Source organism: Coffea arabica, chromosome 11c, assembly GCF_036785885.1.
Source record: "Coffea arabica cultivar ET-39 chromosome 11c, Coffea Arabica ET-39 HiFi, whole genome shotgun sequence".
NCBI classification, from domain to species: Eukaryota; Viridiplantae; Streptophyta; class Magnoliopsida; order Gentianales; family Rubiaceae; genus Coffea; species Coffea arabica.
Window position 1 is genome coordinate 12,468,983 of NC_092330.1, and position 24,380 is coordinate 12,493,362.

The 24,380-nt window shown below is 35.2% G+C and overlaps 1 protein-coding gene across 1 annotated transcript; it reads right to left on the bottom strand.

Moving 5' to 3' along the window:
- Positions 1 to 1,919: 1,919 nt before the first annotated feature.
- On the bottom strand, positions 1,920 to 23,303 carry LOC113715341 (myosin-1). The gene is made up of 24 exons (XM_027239524.2): positions 23,066 to 23,303; positions 22,117 to 22,951; positions 17,811 to 17,912; positions 17,564 to 17,707; positions 17,332 to 17,482; positions 17,218 to 17,245; positions 15,525 to 15,690; positions 15,345 to 15,408; positions 15,209 to 15,222; positions 15,035 to 15,119; positions 14,392 to 14,495; positions 14,088 to 14,226; positions 12,164 to 12,282; positions 11,937 to 12,089; positions 11,729 to 11,818; positions 10,073 to 10,150; positions 8,835 to 8,993; positions 8,066 to 8,272; positions 6,704 to 6,909; positions 6,472 to 6,607; positions 5,010 to 5,139; positions 4,767 to 4,913; positions 4,213 to 4,280; positions 1,920 to 2,781 (listed from the first exon to the last, which is right to left on the bottom strand). Exons 2-24 carry the CDS (start codon positions 22,471 to 22,473, stop codon positions 2,122 to 2,124), a joined length of 3,507 nt encoding a protein of 1,168 aa, XP_027095325.2. The 5' UTR covers positions 22,474 to 22,951; positions 23,066 to 23,303; the 3' UTR covers positions 1,920 to 2,121.
- Positions 23,304 to 24,380: the final 1,077 nt, after the last annotated feature.

The following is a 24,380-nucleotide window of genomic DNA, read 5'->3' on the forward strand; positions in this document are numbered from 1 at the left end:
AAAACGTCCTGACTTGACCAAGTGGAGTTTGGGGCAAGGAGGAGGTGAACCTTCTTTTGTACACAAGAGTGATTGTAATTCATCAACTTGAAGTAGTTTGTTTGAATTAACCTACAAGCTCAAGAGGAGTTGGGTAGTTAATTGGTTTGCTATTCTTTCCTTTTTATTTACTTATTGTTACGTTTGAGATATTTACATTGTTTATCTCTTCCACTTGTTTGTCTTCGATCCTTACATACTATTAAATGTTTGAAGAAAAATTTGAGATTAAATATTTTGGAAAGACAAAACTCTACCTTAATTTACAAATTGAGTATTTGTAAGGTAAAATTTTTGTCCACTAAACTACTTATATCCAAAAAGTATGAAAGCAATTTTATATGGATAAGACACATATATTAAGTACCCCAATAGTCGTTAGTTCATTAGATCTTAATAAGAATCCTTTTAGACTATGAGAGGAAGATGAATGATATTTAGTCCTAAAGCACTATATCTCAGTGCGATTGATGCACTAATGTATCTTGCTAATTGTACAAAATCTGATATATCATTTGTAGTGAATTTATTAGCAAGATTTTGCTCCTCTCCTACAACATTGGAATGATATTAAACATATTTTTTGCTATCTCCAAGGAATAATTAATCTTGATTTATTTTATTCAAATAAATCGAAACATGAATTGCTTGATTATACTGATGTTGGATACTTATCTAACCCGCATAAAATAAAATCCCATACTGCTTATCTATTTACATGTGGTGATGCAGTTATTTGTTGGCGATCTACAAAGCAATCAATAGCAGCCATTTCATCGAATCATGTTGAAACAATAGTAATTTATAAAGCCAGTCGAGAATGTGTTTAATTAAGATCAATGACCCACTACATCCAAAAGAGTTATGGGTTATCCTGAGAGAAAGAAAATCCTTCAACTATATTATATGAAAATAATGCAACTTGTATAACTCAATTGAAAGGAAGATACATTAAAGCAGATACGACGAAACATATTTCACCAAAATGCTTCTTTACTCATAATTTGTAAAGAAATGGTGAAATTGAAGTGTAACAAATCCAATCAGATAATAATTTGACAGATTTATTTACCAAGGTATTACCAACTACAACTTTTGAGAAATTGGTAAAGAATATTGAAATGCGTCAGGTAAAAAATCTCAAATGATGTTTGCATCAGAGGGAGAAATTAATACACAAGAATAGTGTACACTTTTAATTTCATTAAGATTTTTGTCCCACTAAATTTTTCCCTAATAAGGTTTTAACAAAGCATATTCTGTGTAATGGACATTCAAGTGAAAGTGTTATGAAACAACTAAAGATGTGGATGTGTATTCTTGAGAAGATTGATTCATGAATCCTCCACAATATTCATTGATACATTGAATGAATTCTATTGTTGTTCGTTAGTTCATTAATAGAGCCATCCTATTCCTTAACGAGTATTTAATAAGGTTCATGTATGTGTAATCTTATATTACTCATATATAAAGGTATCATAACCTCTCTTGTAACAACTTTTGATCAGTTAAAATAATAAAAAAATAGTTCTCATTTCTCTCTCAACTTCTTACTTACTGTTCCAATCCTCATTTTAGTAATTTATTTTATTAATTTCACAACATACTTTACTTTATTTTTATTTATTTGTTTGTTTATTGGGATTTCAAATTCCCTACAAGCTTGTTAACCCTCACTATTATCTCAATAGATACAGAACCACACATTCCATGACGCCTAATATTTCTCTGTTATATTGACACATTAGACAGCCAAAGTAACAAAATACAGTCAAAGAGGAACGGTTTCCTGGCTTTTATGTTCCTATGGCCGCCGTTCTTGACTTCTTCTCCAATCAAAAATGACAGGTAAAATAGATTTCTTGATTGCAAACGACTGAACAACGTCAAATACCATTGAGAGTGACGGAGTGATCAACCATAGCTTTGATCTTTTAAGAATGCAATTTCTTACAAATTACGAACTGGTTGCACCAATAAGAATATATACGACATATTTCACTCACTAAAGATCTATAATGCATGTTTTTACAAGATTTAGTGTGATGCAATTCAATCTGCTCTCTGCAACAAATAAACTCAATTTATCCTTGAGCTGTTCCTCCTTCCCCACCATTTTTTCCTTCCCTTGTCCCCAGACCCCTCGTCACTTCCAAGTTTGTGAAGAATCACCTTTGTTTCCCGCAGTCTTGACCCGTAATCCTTCTTCCAAGCCTCAAACATCTGTTTTAATCTTCTAAGCTCACGATCAGGGTCCAGATTTGCCTCAGCTTGACCTGATTTTACTTCCACCAAAAATTTGGCATCGTCACCAAACACTTGACTTCTTTGCTCAAACTCTTCAGCTAATCGGCTAATCACACTTAGACCTGCATTCATTGGTCTCATCCCATTGCTGTCAGAAACCCTAAAGTTGCTTCCAGCGTCCCAACTAGTCTCCCTGTCATCACTTGCATTTACAGATGCATCAGAATTCCTGTGGGAATCATCAAGAGCCAGGCTTTTCTTTGCGATTGAAAGGCTGGACTGCAGGGATCTCATTTGCTTCTGCCATACTTCTTCCATGGACTTCATTTTCAACTCATATTCAGACCACCGATTCTCATATTGTTGGAGCCGTTGGTGAAGTATGTCATTCTCCTCCTCCTTCTCCCTCAGAGCAGCTTCAGCTTTAAGAACCCTGCGCTGTAGTTCAGCAAGATATGATGACTTAACTAAGACGTCTTCTGACCCATTATCCTGGTTTAAAAAAAATGTAGAAAAAACAGTCACGTCTGATGCACGATATAGTCAATCAATAATTGTAGGGACAGAATAATGAACAGAAAGTCAGCAGTATTTTATCGCTAAATTGTGACTTAGTGGGTAGGATAAACTCACTCTGCATGTAAGAAATTAAAACCTTGAAACTAAAATAGAGTCCATACATGAAAACAAAGACCATCAACTCCACTTTAACTCTAAATCTTGATTTGGAACTTTGCCCCTGAAGTTATCAAAGCTCCAAAACAGTCACGGCTGATGCATAATATCATCAACCTTAATCATAGGGACAGAATAATGAACAGAAAACCAGCAGTATTTTACTGGATTGTGACATTTGGGTAGGATAAACTCACTCTACGTGCATGAAACTATATCCTCAAAACCAAAGTCCATGCATAAAAACAGTTACCATCAACTCCACTTGAACTCTAAATCTTGATTTGACACTTTGCACCTGAATTTGTCAAAGCTCCATTTAAACACCCCCAACCAAACCCCCCCCCCCCTCCCAAACAAAAAAAAAACTGTTGTTCACATTGTTAATATGCACACACAAACTCTTTTCAGTATAATCTCAACCACTAAAGCCGCTTTACAACCTTGAGGAAGGTTGCCATGGAATGCAATCACATACTTTGTCTTCTTCAGTTACAAGTGAGAAAGCTTTGGGTGCTTTACGACATGGTGGTAAATTTAAAAGTTTAAAATGAGGAAAACAAAAGCTCAGTGTGCTATAAATGAGGACATTTTTGGTAACTTCAGAATGCAAATATACCAAATGCAAGTTGAAAATGTAAAAGGCTAGGGGTAGAATGTAACATCTGGACTTGATATAAATATAGAAGACTTGCATTAGTCAAAATTACTTGATCAAATGACTATGATAAAACTCGAGCAAAGTCAGTATGTTATAAGCATTTCATAGTAGCTTTAATGAGATGACAAAAGAACAAACGAAGTAGCTAACCCCGCATCTACAATGCAACATAATAATATTCACCCAAGAAAGAGATCAAAGAACATTTGTGCTAATTATGAACTTAAAATCATGGCAGTCGGCATGTAAAAAGGCAAAGCTAAGCCATGATTTTAAGTTTCAGATTTAATTTCTTTTCACGAAACAGGTTACAAAGTTGACAAACTTTACATAGCAAATAGTTGCCCAGAATTACTGTATACTAGCTCCTAAAAAGAATGGAGAGAAGAATTTTGCTTACCATCTGGTTCAACATAATATCCTCAAAGACAATGATGTAATAAATGTACAAAGATGAATTCAAAATTGAGATTCACTTTTTTCCGAAAGGATGTCAAGAGATTTAAATATTGATGTCAGTAATAAAAAGTTGCTTCTACAAACTTGAAGATTATTTAATACGATACAAAAGTAAAAGCAGAGCTCACCTTTTCTGATCCAAACTGTAGTAGCCCTATGTCTCCTGAGCATCTTCTAACCAACCAGCCACGAATAACTAAATGGTGAAAGGAAAGGAAAAAAAGAAGCAAACGCCCCACATCAATACTTCAACCGAAAGCTAATTACAAAATATGGACTACTTGAAGCTAGCTAAAGCTTGACAAACACTTCCGCATCCAAAAGATTTTCCAAATAAATGAATTGTTAACATTTGGCGTCCAATCACTTATCATAAACAAATAGTTTAGATATCATTAAAACATCTTTCCACTTCCTTTTTTAAAATTATACAAAACAGAGGCCATTTCCAAAGCTTGGCCAAACATAAGAGTATTAGACAAGTACAGGGATCAAGTACTGGCAGTTTAAGGACCCTCAAGTCTTGAGCAAACTGAATAATAAGATAATTAAGAATAGGTCTAACTTCAAAAGAAGCCAACAAAATTCGGATAAGGATCCTCAAATCTTGATCAAACTGTATAATAAGATAACTCTGAATAGTTCTCAGTTCTAAACAAGCCAACAAAATTCTGATAATCACCTGATTGGATTAAAATTGATGCATCAGAAACATTTTTAAATCTTTTTGTAGTATGCCTGGCTTTTACTTGCTTCTGTATACACACAGCAGCTCTATGCCTCTCCAATAGGATAGCATACTCTTTCCTAGCTTTCTCACCACGAATAACTGCACAGAAATGGTAAAATATAGTGACAAATAAGCATCAGGTATCGATTATCATGTCAAAACAAATACAACAAACAGGATTTGAAAGAAATATACAAGACTGCAGAGTGGCAATTCCTCTCCTCAGATTCCTAATATGGCAACGAGCTTGATAACCTCTAAAGCAGCTTTGAACGCGCAAGATACCATGGAGAGTACGATTTCTTGTGTCCTCAAGGACTCCTATCTGAGAATTTTTACGATATAATGAGACAAAAATTACATGAGGAAATGCAAATATCTACCAAAATCTTCAATGAAGATAATTATGGGATCACAAATAGATAATACTTTCAAAAAGTAAGAAACTAGTCTTGATTATATCTCAAGGCTTCCTACTTGAAATTGCAGTACATACTTTACAATGGGCATAATATAGCTTTGTCCACATGCAACCATTCACAGACTCTGAGGTTTCTTCCCATTTACATTACCCTTTGTAACCCAAACTCTTGTGCAAAGGAGATACATGAATCAAGACTAATAAAACACCACAAATTCATAATGCATGAAAACTCCAAATTTATTGAAAGTGGACATCATTTGGATACACTATAAAGGCAAGTAAGACATTCACCAGAGCAGATGTTAAAGATGGTATGTCATCTACGTTAATTGAATACCTACACAACTGGACTTTATACTCAAAAGTTCCTTGTGTATTACTCATGGTCTTGGAAAGTAAAATATGCTAAGAGATTTTCTTCACTTGATTTTGCAAACTGGGGCCTTCCACGTACAAAGGGGAAAGATAAACACTTTGTGTAAAAAAAAAAAAAAACCTAATCCAAGAAAATGAAACATGCATATTGTGTATGCGCATTTTTGCAGATAATTCTTTAAAGTTCATAGAATCCTCAATTACAAGCAATATAACCAGGTTACATGTGAAAGCGAATCAACTTCATCTCTATGCCAGCATATCCCAGCAATGCAAGCAACGAGATGCAAATCCTTCCTGGCTTGTTAGAAATCAAAATGCAGAAAATTATTCACATAAAATTAGGTTCCCAAATAAGAGCCAAGCTCTTAAGGAGCTTGCAAATTCCAGTATACCAAAAATCTGGCCTTAAGACAGGTAACTCAGAAAAAAAGATAACAAAATACAGTGCGAGCCCTTCCCTTAAGTGAATGAGCCCTCCCCCTTTCAGGGGCAACATTACAATAGCACATCATGCCCTATATCATCACAGTAATTCATGTTAAGAGTGACTAAAAGGTCAATTCAGGCCTAACTGTAAGGTCTTTACATAGTAAATAGAGGCTGTATTATCTGCAGCATCTTGTTCAGATTTAGAGGACTAAGAGGATCGAAATTGCATGGACAGGAGGCAGAGGAAGCAGGAGGAATTACTTTTAAGTTTGGTATTGACCAAAACAAGACGAAGTTTCCACAACTTGGGAACTAAAAGTCAAAGAGAGATTTTTCTCCAGTTTCATGGTCAGGGATAGGGAAATTGAGGCAAGGTTAAAGTAAAAATGAAAGGAGAATGATAAACGATGTAAATATTGATCTCACCTGTCCAGTACGGAAGAACAACTTTGTGTAGCCAACTTGATACATCTCTGGTAGAATATTGAACTGATGAAGAATCGCAACTGAAACACTAAGCGGATCTTGTGATGCAACATGGTCTAAAAGAAGAAAACCATACCTGATGCAGGAATGACATTAGATAGCATAAAAGGAAAGAAGTGCAAGGCAACAAGTAATTTTCAGAGCAGATGAAGTGAGGTACTGTTTGCTTTACCTTCTAGCGAACTTTTGATGAGACATTCTGGTAGGGAAACCAGATCTAGATATTCGAACCACTTCCAAGACTCCACAGCATCGCAGTTGCTGCAAAACTAGTTTTTGATCATAAACCCCCGGAGATTGCAAATTATTGGGCTTGATACAGCGTATGAAATGTGGGGTGGTGTTCTCAAGACGGTGCATCAGTTGGAATAATTGGCCCTGACACCCACCAGAGGACCAAAGATGAGCTATTAAGTATATATATGGTCTCTAAGAAAGCAAAATCAAGAAACTGCATATTCCACAATTACAAATTAAAATCACCAATAACACCAACTTCGCACTTTGATTACCATTTCTCTGTCATAAAAATCACTTTGCAGATGCAACATCATGTCATATATTGGTTGAACCAATCACAGCCATGCGCGGGTCTAAGGGACTAAGAGAAAATAATAATCAAGTTACTTGACTTCCTTAAAAGGCCAATAATGCCTAAGTCAATCACAGCCATGCACCAACGGCCAATGATGCCTAAGTCAATAACCCTGCTCCTCTCCTCCAGAACAACTCTCCCCCCAACCCAAAAAATTTATATTCGATCTATTTAAAAAGTTTTAAAAAATATTTTTTAAAAAAAACCTGAGGGGCAAAGTGAAATGCCTTCCAAGAAACAAAAAAATCTGAAATGAAGAAAAGTAATCATAACTAATCTACGTTCAGAGTTCAAAATCGGGTTGAACTAAAGCAACTATGTTTTCAGTTTTGAGAACTTGAACTGCAAAGACTCAAATCAAAACAGTGTGATTTTAAACTATTACACAATAACTGCACCCATATTGATACCTTAAGAGAAATTTTAGTCAACAAAAACATCATTCCATCATTACAATGTAATCCGTGTATATTCACTTAAGGTTCCAAAACTAGGCAGTTAAAATGAACAGAGGTTAAAGCCTCTATGGCAACATTTCCAAGGTGGGGACCACAATCACAGTTGCTGACACTCTGAAGCATGATAGCATTAGAGCCGATTAACATTTCCTCTGAGGCACATCCACTATCTGCTCTCCAGCAATCCCTCAGTCCCAAGGGGGAAAAAAAGTCTTGAGCAGTAGAATATTTCAACTGCTCTGACTCATAGTCTTGTCCAGGGGATTGAAATCTTAGTTCTCCCCATCATTAGTTTCAGCATTGTGACTACTTCACTAGAACATGCACATAAAACATCACAAACTGGTATCTTAGTTGAGCAAATAAGAATTATAGCAAGAAGATCCAAGGGATGTATTCATATTGCTGAAAACTTTCATTTATCCAAACCATACATGATACTCAATATTATTTATAATATATTTGAGAAGAAAAAAGTTACCTTAAACTTTGTGGCAACACTAAACTTTTGAGACTCAACTCCGCCAGATTTATGCAATGGACCAACTACAGGCTTCTCTGATTGAGTAAGCATGATTGAAGCAAATATTTGAGGAAGATGGCATGTGCAAGAAGATAGAAGTTGAATAGAGTCCAAGTGTAACAAGTCTCGGTTCTTCTCCAGAAATCCAGTTGTATCATATGTGACCTGAGAAGACAAGCAAGCTTTAATGATGCAAGCTTCTCTGATTGAGTAAGCATGATTAAAGCTTTTATGATGCAAGAAGAGAAAACACACAGCACATGGTAGAAAGCACAAGTTTGGGAAAAAATTTAGTAGTTGAACAGAGTAAAAAGAAAATATTTATCATAAAATTGTTTATATGGTCCTTTAATTAGAATTCTTCTCATCCAATCCAGTCTTTCACCTTTTCAGTTTAGCACACTTAGTCCCCAATCATTTATATTACATCCATCAAGATTAATGCAGTAATAGTTAAATTTGGAAGAATATGAAGCCAATTGTTCTCGTTTAAACAAATTTCCAAATTTCCACTGTAGGGATTCTGTAAATCTCAAAAACAGAATAGAATTTTCCTTCCCTGTCCTTCCAGCAGTAGGTTTACATTTTCAGCCTTTCCGGTGAAAAAGTCAATTCTTAAATCTTTTTTTTTTTGTTTGTGTGGGTGTGGTTGGGGGGGGGGGGGGGGAGGGGTAAGAGAGGGATGAGCAGACAAGTAGAAAGCAATTACAATCATAAAGATACATACCTCTCCTGCATAATGGCATACAGAAAAGGCATTGTCTCGTTCACCTCGAAAACAAGAATTTGCTTTTAGATGCTGCTTGAGCTTGTTGGCAAAAGTCATGTCTGTCCCATTCGGGAAAGTAGACTCCTCATCTAGCAAAGACAACAGACCCAATGGTTTCTGCAGAGGACGAGAAATTTCAAAAAGCACATCTTTGACAATCAACTAGTGAACTAACACTCTTCTCTTGTGTTCATACATTCAATAGCACAACTTGCCAACAAAAATAACATATTGCATTCGGGGTGGCAATTTCTGCACGACCCGAAAACACGACACGAACCTAACACGAAATTAATGAGTTTGGGTTGAAGTTTCAAGGGTTTGGATCAAAATCGGATCGAACCCGATAAACCCGAAAAGAAAACAGGTCGATTTCGGGTCAACCCGTGATGACCTGATATGACTCGATATAACCCGTTTATGAAAAATAATTTAATAAACATAAAAATTATTTTATCTAACTAAACAAATCATTCTTTTTTTTCAAAGGCATTAAATACTTAATCCTAAATGAATTTATTTAACTTGTGTGAAGTTGAAATTATTATATTTGGACAAATAATATATTATATTATTTTTCACTTTTATGCTGTTTTAATTTATTTTATATTTGGTTTGGGATAAAACACTTTTACGGTGTTTAATTTATTTTAGATTTGGTTTGAAATTATTTATTTAAATTTTTATTACTTGATGATGTAATTAATTTTGTGAGAAATTGATTTTATTAGAAATTACAGTGATAAATTAATAAATTAAAATTAAGTTTCGGGTCATTTCGGGTCAACCCACCAACCCGAAATTTTCAGGTTCATGTCAGGTATCCTGACCCGTTTCGGGTTGGCAGGTCAGGTTCGGGTCAACGGATTTTTTTGTTATACTTGGTCCTCAACCTGACCCGCCAACACGAACTCGACCCGATTGCCACCCCTAATGCACAAAGTTGCATGTATATAAGAGGACTGGCATGCTAACACAATCCTAGCTGTCTGCAGCAAAAGTCAACATCCATTCCTTAAACACTATTAAAGGGATTTTTAGTTCTCTATTGCATTCACATGCAATAATACAGAATCTGTCAATAAGAAAATTTGTGCCAATACCAAGCAAAATAAAAATGGGAAATTTCACTTCCCAAATTGACATATAGAAAGAGCGCTCTTCTAACGCATAAAGGGCAAAAGACTGCAGCATACCTTCTCAAAAAGATTCAGGCAATCTTGGTTGTCTTCGAAATCAACTTTTGCCCAATCAATGCCATCTTGAATATATTCCTGGAACATACTAAACATTAATGAATTTCAAAAGGAGTTAAAAGAGTTCTACGGAACAACATGATTAATGTTTCTTAAAAGTTCCACCTACAACCAAATATCCAAGTACAAGAAATCAAAATTTTCATAAACCACCAGCAACAATGTTTGGTGATTCAAATTGATTATTGATTTTGAGACCTAGAAAAACATACTTTTGCTGTGAAAATAACAAGCTCAAAGCTGTGAGCAAACATGAGCCTTTAGCCAATTAAAACTACAATGCATCTAATAATGCGAGGTAAAAAATTCATCCTTTGTATTCAGAATATCAAAGTTGCATGAGATAGCCCTTCCTGATTATTCAATTATACAGTGATGTTGTCCAAACTAGCGTAAATTGTGTCAACTAGAACAGCAATCTAACCATGCAAAGCAGATGACCTACTAAAAGTCACTTTCTTGGCCCACAAGAAGCTAAAAGCCGTTGCACTTGAAAACTTGAACTTGATGAACTCTACCCTAAGGTAATATTTAATCCATAAAATGTTTGTTTTTTCGCATTTTTTATTGTTCCAGCTCCTAAGTACACCAAATCAGTAAACAACTCTACCAGATGCAAACCATCCACAGTAGAAGTGAATATGATATGGAATGAAGTCTATGATACAATATCTTTCTTGAACTGAAGCCAATAACTTTAAATGCCAAAAACTGATTACTTTTCTCTAGATAGGGAGAGTACAAGTTAATGCCAACAGTCTAGACACATGCAAATCAAATCCATTCTGAATCCATCTAGTCAAGATCTGGATCTGCATGAAGAATCAAATACTCGGATGCAGTTTGGAACCAATCATATACTTATCCAGAAGCAGTTTCAAGCAGTTCATACACCTTAATGAATATATTAAATTAGATCATGCTCTACCGAAAGGTTATCGTCCCAGATGCAGTAGAACATGCTGCCAGTCATTTTGTCGGAAGATGGTGTGACACCTCAAGGAAAGTTTAACAGCTTTGCCAGCTTTTTCAGATTGAAGAGTATATAGCTGCTACCAATCCTTAGTCTGTTGCTAGTAATGCATTTTCTCAATGACAAGCAAATCAAATTCAGTTCTCAACAGAGCTCTTCAGATTCATCAAATTTATAGCTAACTACTTCTGCTTTCTTTTGCAAAAGTGTAAGAAGAAGAAATGGCATTCAGCTTTACATTAGGCCAGCTGCAGAAGAAGAACTACAAATCAGCCTAGCATTCTACACAGTTAAGCCCATTGTTTTTTCAAAGTGCAAGGACATCCCATACTAAAAAGCCAAGGTTTGTCACTAACTACATTTAGGTTTCATATGAAAAAAAGAGTACATAAGCCATAAAAAGTTAATGCTAACTAACTACATAACATGTGCATATATCCGTGTGGGTGTATGTGTCCGGGAATGTATGTTAATGTATTTGCTTAGCGTGAAATATCCTAGAAATCAGAAAAATAAATAAAATCCCAAATCCATGAAAATATAAGAATATTAGATCTGAACATCAGGATTCTGCCTTCAGTAGAAATACAGAGGTAAAAGAAAAATATGGTTTAAGAAGTTACCTCTTGCTCCAACTTAAATAAGTGACGATTAAAGTGCTGCTGCAGCCTTTCGTTGGCATAGTTGATGCAGAACTGCTCAAAACTATTCCTCTGAAATAGAAAATAAAAAACTATGATTACCTCTATTTTTATATAGGAGAAATTTTGCACACAAAATAATATATTATAGATAGTGAATAAAAGGCAAACAGAAAGTCCAACGAAATACTTCAAATGATTCAAATCCGTATATATCAAGGATGCTGATTGATCTTCCAGTCCGACGTTTGCCAACTGCAAGAGATTTGTTAATTTGCTCCACCAGCCAGTCAAACAAACAAGAGTAAATCGATTTTGCTAAGGCGTCTCTTGTGTCAATGGCCTAAAAATGAGGAAAAGAACACTCAGTTTTGCAAATCTATACCTTTCATTGACAAATGAAGATGTGATTGTTACCTGTGATAGAGTTAGGTTTTGAACTATGATGTCATTCCGCACTTTCATTTTCCGAGTTGACAACGCCAGCTTTAGTTCTGCGATCCCACAACCAATTAAGGTTGCAACATTAACTAGACCTGCAAGGTCAAGTATCCAATATTGGGTGAGTTCAAGCAAACTATCCATGAGAAATTCATAGCTTGCACAGACTGAATATCTTGCACAATTTTATAACGATATGGAGGAAAGGGAAAAACAATTCTGCTCTCTTTCCCATTTATCCATGATCTTATTCCTGTCCAGCTGATCTTAAATTGCAAAACTCCAAAACACAATAATTTAATTCCATCTCAATTTACACATTAAATTGCTTAGTTAAGATTATTAAAAAAGTAACCCAAATATTCTAGTCATACGCATCAAGGATAAATATCTAAAAGGCTAATTCAAAAAACCAATTTTGAAAGCAATAGATTAATGGGACTTCCAAGATTTTGACGAATATGATATACACAGGAAACAGACAATTCTAACAAAGAATAATCATGTACATCTTCGTCTGAGTACTACAAAAATAATGCTCTTATACCAGACACAAAACTAAGTAAAGCACTGTCTAAGATTTATAGTAACATGTTCCAATTCAAGTCACTGTTCAGGGTCAGAAAATTGCAAGCTGGTAGGAGATCCTACTTGTATTTGGTTCCACTTTTCCATACTTAAGCACGCGCCAATACTACATTCAGTACAACTATCCAAAGGCATCAAGCGTGCAACTGACATGTATTACTGATGAAACAACTACTACTTATTTCTGCCACCATCTTGTAATAGTGAAGTCTTTTTTATGAATCCAGTGGTTGTAATTGAAGGATTTCAGTAAGCACATGATTCTTGCCTCAATCAAATATATAAAAGTAGGGTCTAATGTCGGGTGCAAGTACAACTGTCCGACAAGGTTCGCCTGGATTTGCTAACTTTGACAGATAAATTCGTGTCACCATGATAGTTCATGACAACAGTAATTAGTATAGTCCAATAGATGCTCAGTAGACATGAGTGGCCATTAAACCATTCTACAATGCACAAGCTCTCATACACAACTTAAACAATTTGCATATAATCTGAATAAAGTGGGTTATGTGCCAAACTCCAGCATAGCCATTTAAGCAAATATCAGTATAAAATCTTTCAACTGTAAACTAATGTTCCAAAATTTCCATAATTAGCCTGGCTAATGGATCCACAATCTTGGAACAGTTTTCCACAATTTCGTCTACATTCCTTATTCTATTTCATAAGAACCTTCTCAACTTAATTCTACAGCTGGATTATCACAACATAATTAACAATGCAACAAAAAAAAATAGATGACCAGTCTGCATATTTGTCGCATCCAACAACAAACAAACAAGAAAAGCAAGACAGGCACACAAACAAAAGTAAAGAAGCAATTTGATTAAAATTAGCTCTAGAGTGAATTAAGATTAGGATTATGGATAGGACACAGCAATTAATGCAACTGACATACATTTCACATGTCAACGGCTAAAAATAAATGTAAAAGAACATTTTGGATGGTGATGCATTGCCTTAGAAACATATGGATTGGCATAAAAATCAACTAAAATTTTGCCTAAAAGCTTAAAGCAGAACAAATCTGAATTCCTATTTCCACTATCCAAATTGAATTCTGTGCTACAACCACCTGATGCATGTTCACCTTGGCGCAGAACTCAAATGTACAGACGTGTGCCTTCATTTAAAAACAAAGGTTATTATATCTCATTGGAAAATTTTCTGACATTTTCTTAAAGTGAATATGAATTTAGCCAGCCAGAAAAGTTACCAAGACAGAGAAACTGATCAGGAAGCAAGAATACAGCTAAGAGATAGTAGTGTAATCAGAAAACTTAGATACAGTTTTCCTATAAAACATTACCTTCATCTTCTACAGGTTCCACGTGATTTTCGTTATCAAGAACAGTAAAGGAGATATTTCCCAGCCATAAAACAGCAGAAAGCATTGCAAATACACTTTCTTGGTCTGTTTTGCTAACATGAACAACATCAAGAGCTTCCTGATTAAAAAAAAGAAAAAATACGACTTAATCCATTTGTTTACATTACTGTGAAGCTACTCTTCTTTGACAGGAAAAAGCATAATAAAAGCGGAATAACAGCTTGAATTCCCATATCTGGTTTAACAAGACAGAAAATGACATATCAGAAACATCAAAAAGTACCTGCACAACACGAAATTGTTCAGCATCATCAACCCCAGAAATGGCATGGCAATTGCTCTGACTCAAATACTTATATTCGTCCCAATTTCTTAAATACAATTTCTCTGTCAAAAAACAGAAAAAAAAAATAACATCGAAGTGCAGTAATTAACAATTGCAACCAGAACAATGCAAGGCAATGGAACTAGAAACATAATTGGAAGCACCATTTCAATAGGGTCATAATATCGAATGAAAACCACATATACATTCCTAATTTTCTCTCAACAAGCGTACCTCAAAAGAAGAGAAGGCAGGATAGGAAAACAGGATAATTGAATAAATTTGCTTCAAAGGAAAAGGGAAGACAAGGTAGTTAAAGAAAAAATCATTTTGCTCCAGAGAAAAGGAAAAAGCAAAAAATTGCCTTTCTAATTTTGCAAATGGAAGTTCCAGTATTTCTTTGTTAGCTTCAATTCTGTTTAAAGCAAAAAATTGTCTTGTTTTAACACTTAAAAATACCAATCACCATAAAAGAAAGCTATACCAGGAAAAAATAAAAGAATCCAAGCATAAAAAGAGGCACCAAAATATTGACACACAACTAAGAACAAAACGTAACAAATATTTAACTCAGACAAATGCATTATGGAAATGTTTCAACCTCTAAGGCTCTTTGGAGCTCCCCTACAGAGCTGATAAAAAATATGGTATGACCTTTCTCCTTCTGTGCACTGGACCACCCTGGACTGTGCATAAAAAATTAATTAGGTCACATAAATTTGAAATGGTGAAAAAAAACATAAATGAAAATCACTAAGTATGCTGGATGGGATACCTTTTCTAGTAAAACTGCAGCAAAAGAGAATCGTATTTGAAGGGAAAGGAAGACAAAAGTCAGTTTTCTGTAATACCAAAAATTACAAAATCTTAAAAAGTACTTCATTGCAAGGACAAAATGCTGGGCATCTTACAAGTTTGAATATTGGCACCAGCTATTTTTCCAGTTTCACTGAAGTGAATTTCAATCAGCTTCCCCTGTTGATTTTGCAAGAGGAGGTTGAAAAGTTCAAAAGTGACCTTCTGGTGAATTGATTAGAACTCAATCAAAATGCACATTTAACTGAGGTTCACGCACAGAACATGAAACTTACAAATCGACTTGAGTTGTCATTCCTTAGTGTTTTTGCATTACCAAAGGCTTCCAGTATTGGATTTGTTTTCAATATCTCATACTCTATCCCACTTCCACCTCCTAATGCAGCCAAATACTGCATTGCTATTTTTGCTGTCTCTGTTTTACCAGCTCCACTTTCCCCACTGGTAAAAAAACAAAATAAATGAGGAATACAAATACATACTCTTTTAAATTTGCTTACAACCCCAGAAAGAATATTAGATAAAACATTCCTCTAATTTTTGCCAGATACCATTATCTAAATCAAGCATCATATGTCAAATTTGTGAAAATTACTTCATATGGTAATCACGTAGTTGACATCTGCTCTGCTAAAGAAACTGGGAATCCAAAATCAAATCCAATTGGAAATTAGTCAAACGACCCAACATCGGCATGCTTTGTTTCTAAAACCTTGGGGACTAGGCTTAACGCCCCCTGCCCTACTCTGACATGACTCAAGATTGGCGAACCCATGAAGATTGAATGGGATTCGGAGGAGAGTATAGAACAAAAGGAGGCACTTCACAAGAATCTACGAAAATTTGGTGGGCCTCACAGGAGCCCATGAAATTGAGACAAGCTAAGAAGGAGCTGAGTCACATGCGGAATGATATCAATGGGGGTTTCAGTTGAAGAATCTGAGTATTGAACTCAAAACCAATTGGCACTGAGTGGGTGACCAACAATCCATTATCTTGCTTCCAAAAATTTTGGGAACATGATGTGGCAGTAAGTTTCTCAACAAACTTCAAGACTAGAAGGTTTCTTCATGTCACAATTACAAATCTCAAGTGAGTCACACAAATGTCAATTTTTGGCAGCAACTGACAGTGCATATAAACATGAAACCGTATCTTTGTCTCCTAAGTACGGAGACAATTGTCTGTTCCACATTTAGTAGTCCAAAGTAAAGGAGGCACGAACCCAACCAAATAATTTCATGTGCAGAACATATAATAGTTCCAAGGTAATAATAATACCTCCCATCCCGCCAACTGCAATAGTAGGAAGACTAATAATCTTTCTACAGTTTAACAGAAACTTAATATAAGGGTGAGACACTTTTTGTCGCATCAGATACCAAATAATAAGCCTAAAATTTTAGGGGGACAAGTTACAACTTTATGTAGAGGTGGCTCTGGGTAAATTAACAACACGATCCTCACATTTGAATCCATAACCATGAGAAATGCCTTCGCACATAGAAAGTGTTACTTTTTCAAAGGGCAAAATGGGAAAGCTAGTAAAGCTATGTGTCCCCATTTACAAGGCAACTTTTATTTTTGGAAATCAAAGAGAGGGAAGCACGAGATTGACAATGGATGGAGTATAACATGTTAATGACCATTTTAAATGTCCTCTTACCTCATGGTTGCACGAATAATCTCAACTGAAAAGGCATTACAACAATCTATATGACCATTCCAAAATAATTACCCAACAAAAATTGGAGCAAGTGCAAGAACTAGCAGTAAGATGCCAGCTTTGACTACAAGCCTCCGAACACAAATTCTCAACTAGCAGATTTGCTAGATCTTTTCTATAGATTACAGGGATAAGATTCTTAGGAATAGATAACAGATTGAATAACTTTCAAAAGGTAAGAGATAACGAAATCAAGTATGGAGGCAAAGACACATTTATAAAGAAGTAAGCATCCTCCTTACCTTATGATAATTGATTGGTTGACTTCATCTGAAACGAAGGTACAATAAGGAAGATAAGTGAAGTGTCCTAACAAAAGTATCATAACAGCAAGTGAAAATGAGAACTTTAAACACCTCGAATCATTTCCCTCATGGCTGTGTCTGTGATTGCATATACATGTGGGCTATCAGTGGTTTTAACCCTGTATGCTTCAATAAAATTATTTCCGTAGAGTGGAACTTTCTTGAAGGGATTGATGGCAACCAGGACTGGCCCTGCTTTTGTCTGCAAGAAGTGAAAGCTATTAAGGAGTTGGATAACCAATAATACACCAAGATCAAACTATAATAAATTCTAAATTCTTACATAGATCATATCTCGATTGTATCTGTACTGAAGATTGTATAGAACTGATGGTTCGTTTAAGTAACTAAGTTGCATAAGATCATCAACACCATCAAGGATATCAGGATTTGCTGGTAACAGATCATCAGAGTTCACTTTCAAAATCTGAAACAAAGGACCATATGAGGAAAAAATTTATAAAAAAAAAAAAAAAAGATTTACTGTCTAAAGAAAAGCAGAATTTCATAATTTAGCAAACTAGGCTTACTTTTTCTCCAGATAACGATATCACAACTTCAGCCCCTGCTGTTGAAAGAATTGTTCCAAGTTCCCAGTTCCCATCAGGAAGTTGAAACCATGATTGGAGTTTCTGCAATGAGGAGCTTTAACCAGTTGGTCAAGAATAACTTAAAATCTTCTTAATGGAGTAAAAAACAAAATATTGGCTGGAGATACATGATAACAAGCACAAAAATTTAGACTTCAACAGTACTTGCTCTTTCAAAATGCAATCAGCATGTGCATAATTACTAGAAAGATATCACATCACAAGAAGAAAGATTGTTTTTCATAAATGAACAAAAGTTTTTGTTCACATTTTAATAACCAGGTTTTTAGCCAACTGGTGGAACCTTGCATCAACCTGGGAGCATTAGTAATTCTTTCATACCAAGGTTATCAGGGTTCAATCAATGGGTCACTGTATTGTGTTTTTTCTTAACATATCATGTCAAGAGGGGTAAAGATCCCAGAAATGGAAGGATTAAATAGAGGGTCATCGGGCTCCTTCAACTCTATTATATCACCCTTGACTTCATTCAAAATATATGGATCTGCTTGAACACTATCATCAGACCCTACTTGTTTGTATTTTTCCAACGATTTAAATTACACTGAAACAGAAGCCATTCCAAAAATTTCCTCGTACAATTTATAGATTGTATCAATTCAAACTAAAAGCAAAGGCATTCACGAAAGGCAAAAAACTCTGCCATTATATGTGCTCTTAACTCAGCTGTCCATCAAGAAATTTGTCAAGCTAACTATAAATCATTCTTTTTCATTTCAAGCTGTGAAGGTTCAATTTTCTTGGAGAAGCATACAATCATCAAGAAGCTGCTCCATTATTTAACTCAAAATTATACAGATCAGGCCCCAGTGATGGGCAAATTTTCTCAATGACAACATTGAAATTAATCAAATATACCAAAATGTTACTGTATCTTGTGCCAATCAGCCTCTTCCTCCACTATTAAGGATAAAAATATTGTAAAGCCACAAGCTATCCGTTCTTAAGGACTTTCCTTAGTATACCACAAGTAATGGCAAGAATCAATCAAATCTCTTCCAGAGAGTCTGGGTTGAAGAATAGAGGAGACAAAGCTGCATCAGAAGCTGCATGTAGACCAGAGGAATTGCATGCTTGCACTCTTGTCAAGAAACAAAACTTTGGCAGTGATGTAACAATAAATACCCTACAGACCAAGTGGACATACATGAAATTCAAACCTCTGGCTAGAAACCCAAAAACCATTTCGATTTGGAGATGAAGCTGAAGCACTTTCTTGGCATAATAGTAAGCAAGCAAATGGTCATCTTCTATTGATATACTTGGAAAATATTTCAAAGAAGTTGCCAAAACTACTTGAACATACAACTACCACGATATTCAAATCAGCAGGTTTGTTGCATGGTGTCTAATAGGTAAAGGGTAAATGAGAAAGTCAGGGATTTAATCTCTACTGACAGATAAAGCTGCATTAGAAGCTGTTTGTAGACCAGAGGAATTGCAGGTTTGCACTCTTAGTCAAGAAGCAAAACTTTGGCAGTTACATAACATTAAATACCCTATGGACCAATTGGATATATACATGCAGAAAAGGAGATCAAACCAGGTATATCTGTTCCAGATGTGTATTTCCTGTGTGGATGTAGTCAGTGAGATTCAAACCTCTGGCTAGAAAGTCAAAACCCATTTATACTTGGAGTTGAAGCTGAAGCATTTACTTGGCATAATAATAGGTAAGCAAAAGGTTATCTTCTATCGAGATAGTCCAAGAATATTCCAAAGAAAGTTGCCGAAACTACTTAAACAAACAACCCCCACAATATTCAAATCAGCAGGCTTGTTGCATACTGCCTGACAGATAAAGGGTAAATGAGGAAGTTGGGCATTTAATCTCTTCTGCAGCTGTTGGCATTACTCAAGATTCAACTAGAATGAATAAAGTTTTTGGATTGGTTTTTAGACAGCATCGTTCAGCTTGCACTGCTGAAAACTAAGGCTGTCTGAATGCCATGGTAAATTTTGGCCTTCAAAAGATTAGCCAGATTTGCTTTCATATTATGGCTGATATGCACCTGCCTCCCAGAGATAGGGTACTTAAGTTCAGTGACCAGTAAACCATGCAAGCTTTGTCCGGGCCCTTGAGATTAAATTATTAATATTTCTTGTGTCCATTCTCTGCTGCTCTATCATGTATAATGCTGCACATCATGTGCATTTGATTTGCATTAATCTTGGGAATAAGAGTAATATAATCAATGCAGTTATCTACAAGAAATGGCTTTGCCCGGCTTCTATGTACCAAATTGGCAAAAAATGAACTCCAGAAATTATGGTCCCAAAAGCAGACTATGAGCATCTGTCTCCTTCTGACTTAAAGGAGAAAAATAGCAGCTCATCTGAAACAAGCTACACCTACGACAATCAGGAGCTGAGCATCTCTAAGGGAAGGGATATACGAATTACTCTAGCAAGTTCAAGTATAGATCCAAAGCTGTAACTGGCAATCTGGGTTAGCAAGTTAGAAGGACTAATTTGAAATTTCAGTGCTCCGACCTTACTGATTTAAAAATATTTTAAGATACAAGTTATAGACATATTCTTCGGCACTTAAGCAAAATGTGGTCCACCTTACAGTTTGAAAAGTGCCTTTTTCTATCAAAATCAGTTGATTTCATGAAAAGACAATACAAAAGAGAAAACAAAATGTAGATCACCTCCTGCAGGATCCAAAGGGGCTACAGACAAACATACTTGAAAAGTGGTTATGACTTCAAAATTTAGCTAAGCTACTTGAATGGAAGATTTGGCAGTTAGAGGTTTATGATGCAACACACTTAACAAGCTAAAGACATTTACGATTCTTTAAAACTTAGAACAAATTATGTATGTATTTATATCCTTATCTCACAGGTCCCGTCCTTACTGAAGCTCATACATCTACACATGGTTTCAGAAAGCACATCGGAACCCATTAACCTTCTTTGAATGAAGTCTTACTCTTTGCAATCCATATTTCATCCAAAATCAACCAATTATACTAGCAGCCCTCTTGCTACAAAGCTTTTAATTGTAAGAACTGAAGCCCTTCTAAGCACTAACCAAGAAGAATTAGGAATCAATCACTAGTATTCCAAAAGAAAAAAAATTTCCACCGATTGCCAGAATTTAAGCGAAATTTAGTGACCACATGTTCTTTGTACAGATACAAGAAATAACCTACATCATTAAAATGCTGTAAATATTCTCAAATCCTCAATGGGAGCACTCACAAGCAAAGCACATCAACTGCCCGAAGAGGTAAGAAAAGCAAATTGAAAGCAATGTAAAATCTAACTAAATCATAAACAACAAAAAGTGAAAACAAATTGCTACCACGACTAACCTAAATGCTTTGTTAGATATACATTTAAAAACCAAAAAAAAAAAAAGAAAAAAGAAAACCAGCAAAGTGATTCAAACTTGACCCAGCAACTAAAGTCTAGTCTTCATCTAGAAAACAAAGTAAGTAACCATCATCGCAGCAGATGGTTTCAAATTCAATTAGAAAGCCAGTGATAAGCATAAAAACTGGAGGTTTTAGATTTCAAAGCTAATCCCCAGATAACCACTAAGGCTTCATGTTTCCGATTTTATTCGATAAAAAACAAAAACCAAATTAAAGAAAGGAGCTATAAACCACCTTCATACAATCTAAACTTGTGGTTACTAGATCATGGAACATTTCAATGGTCATTGAATATGAGCAAAAGGGAACTGTAAATCATGTTGATCTAATCTCATTTCGTGGTTGCTATAGCATGATACTTCTAATTGCTCATTCGATATCAGGCATACTCCTGATTAAATAAACTTATAGCTTCAGCAATTAAACCATCAAGCTGTCATCAATTATAGCATGGTAAATCATCAGGCTGTCATCAAACCACAGTTGCTGGCTTATTCAGACATTAAGCCATAGAATCGTTGCTTTTTAACTTTTTCAGTTATCAACCCATTCCTTGCTACGAACTTAAAAAGCCATAAATACCACATGGTATTCATATAAATTTAGCAGAACAGATAGCATAGCAGAAAGCTACACCTTACCATGCAAGAATTTGTTACACTAAGTTAGGAACACATGCTACACACAAGAGGTAAAGCAAAGAAATATACAGCCAAACAATCTACACCAGCAACAGTATTAAAGATATCACTTGAACATCCATTGAGCAACAAACAGGAGGAGTAAAAACAACTGTCAAAGCATCATCCCCAGCGAAATAGAAAAAGAACCAACAAATACCTTCTTGACTGAATACGATTTGGTGTCAGTCCATTTAGACTCAACATGAGAACGGCCAGTAGATTGAACAGATGAACTCTCTGGAATCAAACAATCACCAACAGAAGGCCTTTCTTCAGCTGATAAACTCAAACTACTATATGGTGATTCATCATTTTCGACATCAACATTGCCATTGACACCCTCCTCCATGGCATCACTCATTACTTCACCATTCACCACATTCCTCTCAGACGCAATTCCGCCACCTGATTTTTCTAATAAATGCTGAGAATTTGGTAAACCCCTCAACCTTAAATCCACAGGCAACGATTTGATTGACTGAAAAGAAGGCGAAACACGGCCTTTCTGGGACATTTTCTTAAAAAAGGGTTTACTTCAAACTTCAAAAGAACTGCTATCTCTTAGCAACTAACCACTAATTTGATCAAAATCTCAATAATTGGATCAAAAAGTTAACTTTTCTCCCACCCCTTTTCTTTTCTTCCTTCTAAAAAGCAAATCAAACTTTGCTCAAGGTCCCACTTTGCTTATCTGCCTAACTTAATGGAGGGGACCATTTTCTGCTGTTAACAACACAAAAACCACTAGTGCTTTCTCACTGATCAATCACGAGACCCAAACCCCAGTTCCTCAAAACTGCATTATCTTAGGGACAAACCATAAATTATCCAATCTCCCATAAATAATCCCAATTCTTTCCAAGTCCGTAGAATCAAGTAATGAAAGAAAAAATAAACTTCAAATATATTTGTAAAAACTTCAACTTTATCTCGATCTGGTCTTTGATCTTGGAACTTCAAACTAGCAGGACAAATAAAAATGACTTCTTGAACTGCAGGAAAAAAAATGCAAACAATTCGGCCTCAGAAGAACGAAACATCTACAAAAACACATAAAATAACTGAGATTTAAATTGCTAACAAGTTTAGATGCTGAGATAGATTACTTGATGTAGTGGGCTGCCACCAAGATGCCAAATTCAGCTCCCATAAAACCAAGAAAAAATAAGTCAAAAGGAATTTTTTTGAAAATTAGAGAAAATGGTGCTGAAAATGGTGAAGAAACTAATGCTTACCAGAGAGAAAAAGAAAGAAAGAAAAGAATGAGGGGTGCTGGGAGCTGGGAGGGAAAAGGGTCAAAAGAAAATCCAAAGCTCTGTCTTCACGAAGCAGCTTTTTTTTACTTTGCTCAAGTTTTTTTTATGCTTTTATTCTTTATTCTGTTTCTCTTTTCTTTTCTTTTCTTTTCTTTTCTTTTTTTTTTTTTTTTTGCGTGGATGGTTTTTTTTATTGAATATTCAAAAGTGATTTCGTTGGGTTCTGTGTGTCAGTGTGTGACTGTGTGTGTTTTGTGACATTTCAGAGTACATTTGTTTGTTGAATTTTTTGGAACCAACCAAAAGTTTGAAATTTTGGAGCTCACATGGTTTGTTTACCGGCTTCGGTGAATTGACTATGATACCCTTACGTTATTACCAGTTTACCACCCCACTGGTTTTGGTTTGCTCCTTTCCTCCTTTTTTTTTTTTTTTTTTTTTTTTGCCCTTTCTTGGGTTACTTTGCTTTTCCATTTAACCCTGGATGTAAGAAAAGACACAAAAAAAATTGGCCAATTTGAATTTCACATTGGAATTGATGTGTCAGTTATAGAGTCAATTCTTACCAAAAAGGAAACCACTGCTATTATTGGTTCTATTACTTCTTGGTATAGGTACTTTTTTTTCTTATCTTGCAAGCGTAATTAGGGCCTCCAAATGTGACAAACCCTTAAATGCTAAATTTAAACTCCACGTTCCAGTTGGTAGTGGCAGACATTGATTATTGAATCATAAATGATAAATTTGAATTAGCATTGCTGGTTATGAGTTAATTAACGACTTAATATAATATCAATAAAATCTCTTTTGTGTCCCTTAACTTTTCTCTAAAGTTGATTTGAACAAAAGTCAAGAAAACACAATTGGATTCAAATTCTCATATTAAAACAAATATTGATGATTATTGATCAATAATATCGTAAAAAGATATGAAATTTAGCACTTTTATCTGTTAGATTACCCCACTAATTGTATAGAGAAAGTCTACTCTAGTTCGTACAATCTTTCTTGCAAATCAATAAAATAGGTAGCACTTTATAAAAAAAAAAACAACGCAAAAGAATTGTAGTAACATTATTTTTTGTGTATCTCCAATTACATCTTATGAAACTAAAGATTTGTGAATAAATCTTTCATATACTGATAATATATATAAACACATATA

What these genes read in the sequence shown, in the direction of transcription:
- LOC113715341 (XM_027239524.2), bottom strand. Translation starts at nt 22,473, where the DNA reads ATGTCCCAGAAAGGCCGTGTTTCGCCTTCTTTTCAGTCAATCAAATCG. An exon ending in AATCGTATTCAGTCAAGAAG is followed by an intron (nt 17,913 to 22,116) that starts GTATTTGTTGGT and finishes TCCTCATTGCAG; the next exon opens with AAACTCCAATCATGGTTTCA. An exon ending in CATCAAAAGTTCGCTAGAAG is followed by an intron (nt 6,608 to 6,703) that starts GTAAAGCAAACA and finishes TTCCTGCATCAG; the next exon opens with GTATGGTTTTCTTCTTTTAG.